At 40.1% G+C, this 6,770-nt stretch overlaps 1 protein-coding gene across 4 annotated transcripts in view; it reads right to left on the bottom strand.

Moving 5' to 3' along the window:
* The window catches only part of LOC138014433 (centrosomal protein of 112 kDa-like), a 79,228-nt gene that overhangs the window by 1,522 nt on the left and 70,936 nt on the right, over nt 1–6,770 (bottom strand). For 3 of the 4 annotated variants that reach the window (XM_068861500.1, XM_068861501.1, XM_068861502.1), the window contains 7 exons: nt 2,878–2,976; nt 2,705–2,791; nt 2,352–2,414; nt 2,017–2,069; nt 1,133–1,229; nt 637–726; nt 476–541 (listed from right to left, as the gene is read on the bottom strand). In XM_068861500.1, the coding sequence (XP_068717601.1) occupies nt 476–541; nt 637–726; nt 1,133–1,229; nt 2,017–2,069; nt 2,352–2,414; nt 2,705–2,791; nt 2,878–2,976 (555 nt within the window). Of the gene's footprint in view, nt 1–475; nt 542–636; nt 727–1,132; nt 1,304–2,016; nt 2,070–2,351; nt 2,415–2,704; nt 2,792–2,877; nt 2,977–6,770 lie in introns of all 4 variants that reach the window. The other variant, XR_011125312.1, reaches the window with a different exon arrangement.

The following is a 6,770-nucleotide window of genomic DNA, read 5'->3' as shown; positions in this document are numbered from 1 at the left end:
CGTACGCGCGGGAAGTTACGTCACGAAAAACAAAATTGGGAGCTTAAGCACGCACGTTTTTGAGACGCGGACGGCAACCGGAAGTGAGTTCTTTTCCCTTTTAACTTGCTTTGACACAACCGCATTTACAATGCTAAGTATCTTTTCTCCGTTAGAGATGATTAATACAAAAATCTGGGAGACACCACTGTCCTGGCACGCCACAGGCTCCCCAAGCTGAAAATACGTGGTGTATGCGACAGTTTGTGTATATAGAGAATTGTATGGGAAAATCACCGATCGTAAAAAAATTGTGTAAATAACTATCTCATTTGAAATAAAGTTTTCCTACCTCAAATGCTAACCCGAACCCCAACGGAAACTCGCAAGGTGGTTTCACCCTCAATTTTCTCACCGGGTTGCCGTCCGCGTCTCAAAAACGCGCGTGCTTAAGCTCCCTAATAACTAGAGTCAAATACGGGAATGGTGACCAAACCTCTCGAAGTGACGCGGGTATGAGACCTTTCATTTTTTCCTCGTATTGCAATCGTAGTCTGGATACCTGCAACAGCAAACAACAAAACGAGAAAACTTTCTAAAACGATTCATTGGTGATGTGATAGTCTTTTATACCAAGTAGCTGCATATTGTACGTACTCTTTCCTGTGAGTCGAGTTCTGTTTGCTGGACTCTTTTTTCTAAATGTTTAACCATGGTCTTCTGGGTTTCAACATCCTGCTGCAAAGACTGCCGGAAAAACAAACAATGCATCACTTTGTTAAAAGTATTTTACACCGAAGAGCAAAGAACTACCGAAAACAATGAAGGCTAAAACATTGGAACCCCAAATAGTCTGCTCATAATTGAAACGAAGTATTTTCTTCTTTCATTTAAAGATTAACAGAAACAAGCTTGGTTCTTTGTATAACAATCTAATTTCAAAAACAAAGAACTGACTTTTCCAATAACTGTACTGTAAGAACATATTTTATATATCTACACGGATTCAGAACTCAATTCAAAACGCAAATCTTTAAGCTCGATTTAAATCAGGTCATAAATACTGCCCCTCACATGTGACGAAGCTTGACTGAAACTACAGTATTTAGTTCTCAATGTGAAAGAAGGGAAGTAAAGTTATTATGAGACAAACCTTAGCTATGGTAGAATGATGCTTTTTTAATGACGTTTTCTCTTCGTCAAATTTCGCTGTGGTTTGAGCGACCTTCTTTTCCAAGTTTGCTTTTGATCTGCAATTAGGGACAATTAAACAGGAAATATGACAGCTACGAGGCAGTCGGTCGAGAGTTGGTTTCGCGTGTTCCTAAAAGCAAAGATCATATGCGTACCAGAGTCAATGTTTAGGTTTCCACTCAATTTTGCGACAAGATACGAAAATTTAGTCGCAAAATCATCGCGCTGCATTGTGTTGTTAGCGGTTTCGCAAAACAAAATAAGAGTCCGCGATACTTGTGTAAAAAGAAACTGCTGAAAATGGCGAAGGATCGAAGGAATTCACTACTGGCACAAATCCCATGATACACCTCTTTTACCCCGCAAAAATCTGCATAGGCATTGTTTTCGACTTCTCTTGGGACATTTTCATGTCCCAGGAGAAATTGCAAACAATGGAATTATTGGTTATGCAAAAGTTTTGGGGGGTAATAGAGGTGTATTATGGGATTGTGCAAGTAGTGAATGGAGTTGTGCACGAAACGGAAGACCTTAGACAGCAATGACCAGAACCAAGGTAGCTGACCAGCGGTTTTCGTTAAAACAGTGGTTTGCTGGGGGTGCTCACTCTCACGGGCTCAGAAAACCTGGTTGTGGTCATTGTTATTTAAGGTTTTTCGCACGGGGAACATCGCAGCTAAATTACGCTACAATTACGCTATCTTCAGATTGAAAGAAAATTCACGGCGAGAAAATAAAATAACTTTCTATTTATTTATTTATATTATCAAAAGTAGCAGCAAAGTGGCAACTGCTAGCCCCTTTGTTTAAATTTCGATAAAGTAAAGTAAATAAGTGAATTACCGGACTAGTTCTTCTTTCAGCTTCTTGATTTCGCCCTCTAGGGTTTCTATGACCTGTTCAGACAAAATCAATAAAGGTTGAATTTATCAGTGAGTTACACCGACATGGCAAAATTGTGCTAATTATTAGCTCCGATACCCCATCAACTGAGCTACAGGAGCGTAATAATCTTCTGTGACGCGGATCCATCAAATGAGAAGTGCGCAACGAAGCTGGAGTCCCTAACTAATGGTTAAGCGTATAGCCATTAGCTCCGTATGATTACCATGAACTCATGGTATTCTGGTAAAAGAACATCAACACGTCCTACAATTTACCGCTGCATTGTTAACAACCTGTTGTCCTTTGCTGGATCGCGTTCCGTATTCTTCTTCCATCTGTTTTATTCTGTTGTTTGTCTACAACATAAAATAAGGGAATAATTCTAAGATTGCTATTTGGAAGAAAGGCTTTTTAGACATTGTAGATAGGGAGTTCCGAGTGTGACGTAATACTGAGACCTCTGAGGTCAATCAAGATGTCTTTCGCTTGGTACCCCTTAGACACCCGAAAACAAACCTGGGCCGGCAAACTCCACAAGACCTTAAGACAACTCACACGCAAACCATCAAGTTACAGCTAGACAACGACCAAAATTTCTAATGTTAAAACGAGACTTACTTAATGGGATCCTTTCACACAAACAAACCTTTTCTAAAATATGCTCCATCTCGGTGCTGTGTTCGCGTTGTAACTGAAGTCTCTGTTGTTCCAGCTGACTCTTAAATTTAACTTGCTATAATTAAAGACAAAATTCAGTTTGCAACGCCTTTTAATGGAGAGTTGAGGCAAACTTGACAATATGCTGACGGTTCATCTCACCATATTTTCTTCCTGTCGCTTGTAGTTTTGCTTCTCCTCTTCTCTCAAAAGACTCAACTCCATCAGCTGACTTTTGTGCGTGGAATTTGACTGGATGATCTGACGGTATTTGCAACAATGGACAATACTATTAATTGACTTTCTGCGTTGCTACACCCTTACCGGGTATAAAAATAATCCCCACAGCTGTCCGTCGTTTAAAAAAACCTTTCGGGGAGGTGATTCAAAATTGGCATTTTTCTCCTATTGGCATAAAAGGCAGGTGTCCTTTCATAAAATTAATGTAGTCTTTTCTTAGCACAGAAATGGGTTTATCAACTGAGTTGCTATGGTAAATTGAGCACCCTAAAGAAATTCGAAAGCCGACGTTTCCAGCGTTGGCCCTTTGTCAGCCGGACAGTCTCCTACGCAGGAGACTATTCGTCAGAGTGTAGTAGGGAATTATGGGTTGCTAGCGTTTAATATTGTAATATTGTGAAAGATGGAGCTACGCTATAGGCCACTTCGGAAAATACCATAATACTTTTGGTTTGTCCCCCCAAATTTTGCATAAGCATTGTTTCCAGTTTCTCATGGGACTTACAATGGTCCCAAGAGAAACCAAAAACAAAGTCTATTGAAAATTTGGGGGGACAAACAAAAAGTATTATGGTATTTTCCAAAGTGGCCTATTGGTGAGGGTATTGCATTGTGGATGACAAGAATAAATTAGTTGAAAGAAAAGTGTTCGTTAACTTTCCGTAGGAAGCGAGGGAGCCGATTCGAAAAATCTTAATTCAGCCTCTTTTCGGCTCTACGTGTTGCCCTAGGGCCGGTTCCTGAAAGGTGATAAATGTGCCTGGAATAAGGCACATTTATCCCTGGAATAGAGTTATTACACCTTTCAGGAACCCGGCCCTGGTGTAGAGAAAGGCTGCTGGTCACCATGTGCTGTATAACCATAAGTAGTAACTTATATTATATATAGTTCATATTTATTCATAGTTGTTATTATTTACGCAATTCAACGTTTTGGCTGCAATGTACATTATTTCTCATAAACTCTCTATAATTATATAAAGACATGTGAATTTGCTACTAACGAACCGCATGTTTCACTACTCGTCCTTTGCGAGATTTCACGACAAAAAGGACACAGAAGTCAACCCGTATCTGGCTGGGAGACCCATGCTGTTTCCTTTCGTGACGCCATACGGTCTGTTACTCAGAATACAATACGACCACTTCAGTTTAAAACTGCTACATTTCTCTTCCTTAGCCGCAAGAGCCTCGAAAGTTGACTCTCAAACAGTGCATTTAGTTTGTAGTACGTTGAAAAGAAACTTTGCATTTTTACCTTCGTTTCCGTTCCTACAGATGTCGTTTGCTGCCCAGTATCCGACTACAGCAATAACAACGTAATTAAACGTACCTTTTGGCAGAGAAGGGTGTTTTTGTCTTTGACATTAAAATTTGGAAAATATAAATCGATTTTAAAGGAACCGAGCATCGTGAAAAACTTGAGAATACCGTTGTAATTTCCGCTTCCGCTAGTTATGCAAAATGCGGTGCCACACAAAATAATTCAGCTCGATAAATCAAAGACGAAAGTTTCAGTTGAGTTCTATCAGAATAGCATTAATTAACAATTATTCTGCGAGGGCGCGCTGGATATAAAGTGATTGTTACAAACATTTTTTATTATTTAACACATTGTGACAATGTCCAAATATGGGCACTGTCCAAATACTACGCAACTCGCAAAATACCCACGCGTGTTATATGTTCAACCATGGAATAAGATGTATTTAGTATGTACTAAAACAGTGGATAGCGTTGAACGCGCCCGCTGATTGGCTACTCAAACTCCGGATATCTTTTGTTAGTATATACTAAAACAGTGGATAGCGATGAACTCGCGCGCTGATTGGCTCGTCAAACTCCGAATATCCTGCGCTATTTACCTCCGAGCAACTCGGGAAAAAATGGCGTCCCGATTTGCATCCGTGACAAGTGAAGAAAACATCCAAATTAATTTTTTGTGCTGTATATTATCTCACTGTTTTAGTAAATACTAAAACAACTATTCACCTCAGTGTCGGTGGCTAGCGTTGGATATTTACCTCACCGCTTCGCGGCTCGGTAAATATCCACCGCTAGCCACCTCCCCTTCGGTGAATAGTTGTTAATAAGGGAATAACATGACTTTTTTCGGGAATATTGTTTATTTGCGCCCGCGTAGTGTTCGCGCTCGGGCCGCAAATGACACTACAAGGGCGCAAATAAACAATATTCCCGAAAAAAGTCATGTCATTATTATCAATAAACAAGGCCAAATGATATCAAGAATGCGAGTTTTAATAATACAAGCTAAGTGAATAACGAATTCAAAGTCACTTCAAATCATCATGTAAGTGTTGATTGAACAAGCTATTAAAGAATCAACTCAGTCCAGTGAACTTATTTAAAATTACCGAAAAAATGCGTAAAATCGTCTATAAATAATAGGCATATCACAAAATCTATCGGATGATGAAGCAAGAACCAATCAGCTGTAGGGCTGATAATGCATTGACAGCCCGCTGTCAGTCTTTTGCGGCCCGCTGATCGTGTGTTTTGAAGAGGCAGATTTTCTATTTGGCCGCGTATATTGATAATAATTATTATTTAACACACTGTAACAATGTCCAAATATGGTCATAGCGCGCTCAATATTCGTCGTATGTACTCAACGTATATCGCAGGACGTATATCCTGCGATATACGTAATTTTGTGTGTCGCGGAGAAAAAATGGTAGATTTTCCAACTTTTTTCCAATAGACGTAGAAAATTGTGCTTTGTCATCAATGTGTTGAATAATAAAACAATTATCCATCTCAATCTTGCGGAATATCGCCTGATTTTAGCGAACTCGGCCTACAGCCTCGTCGGCTAAGTATTAAGCGATATTCCGCGCAATTTCGCCCACTTATGTCCAGGTTTGCCAATTCTTCCATGTTTTGTCGAATAAAGTATCGATTTCTGCCTTAGGCCTAGTGTTTCTGGCCGATATAATGCGCGCTATGATTGGCTAAGAGCAGCTAAGCGCTAGGGCATTATATTTCCGTAATGCCCACGGGCCGATTATGGATTATGCAAAGACGCACGAAGTTGGGGCTAAATGTGAAATCGAATTGCACAAGTTACTTATTTCAAGTCTTCAGTTTACAGCAAATTACACTTAAAATATGATTGTTACTGGAACTCACTTTTACTAACTGAGAGCGAGGGGTGTACTGGGGAATATTGGCTCGAGGTCGTGGCAGGCGCTCGGTCCGTACAAAAACGAACAAGGGCCAATATCCCCGCAGTACGGTCCCGAGCTGGAGTAACTGAGGCTGGGAAGTTGTTTATTGTGTGGCAACGTTTCTTTTAGTGCTTCTTTCTCCGCTTGGTGAATGTTCGTAATCTTCGTCTTCCATCAGCGAACTTTGAACGGTAACCCTTTCATGAAAAAGTGAATTCCGCTCTTTAAAACTTTTTGCGTTCCGCTCAACTTGAATTTCCAGGGAGAGAGAAGAAATACGGAAACGCAACGTTTCCATGAGGAAGGGTCCGTACTGTAAATTTGCGACCAAAAACCAGCCAATCAGATTGCTCCATTTAGCCGGAGAATTGCTTGCCATATAATAAAAATAATTACTAAATAAATAACTTATCTGGAACGTTTGTCCACATATTTACTGGTGTTTTTTGGCAAAACAGTGGCAAAGAGTCGAAAAGGGAAGGGACTGAGTTTGCTCAAGCTGAAAATACCGCTGGTTCAACTGATTACTTTTGAATCCTTTCTTAATGGAACATCCGTAAATCTGGATTTGGATTCTTTTGATTTCAAATGTAGCGATTCTCTTTACGTGGGGTGCCTCTTGCATGA

Source organism: Montipora capricornis, chromosome 8 (assembly GCF_036669925.1).
Source record: "Montipora capricornis isolate CH-2021 chromosome 8, ASM3666992v2, whole genome shotgun sequence".
NCBI classification, from domain to species: Eukaryota; Metazoa; Cnidaria; class Anthozoa; order Scleractinia; family Acroporidae; genus Montipora; species Montipora capricornis.
Note: the sequence above shows the minus strand (reverse complement) of the source record. Positions and strands in the feature narration are given on the sequence as shown.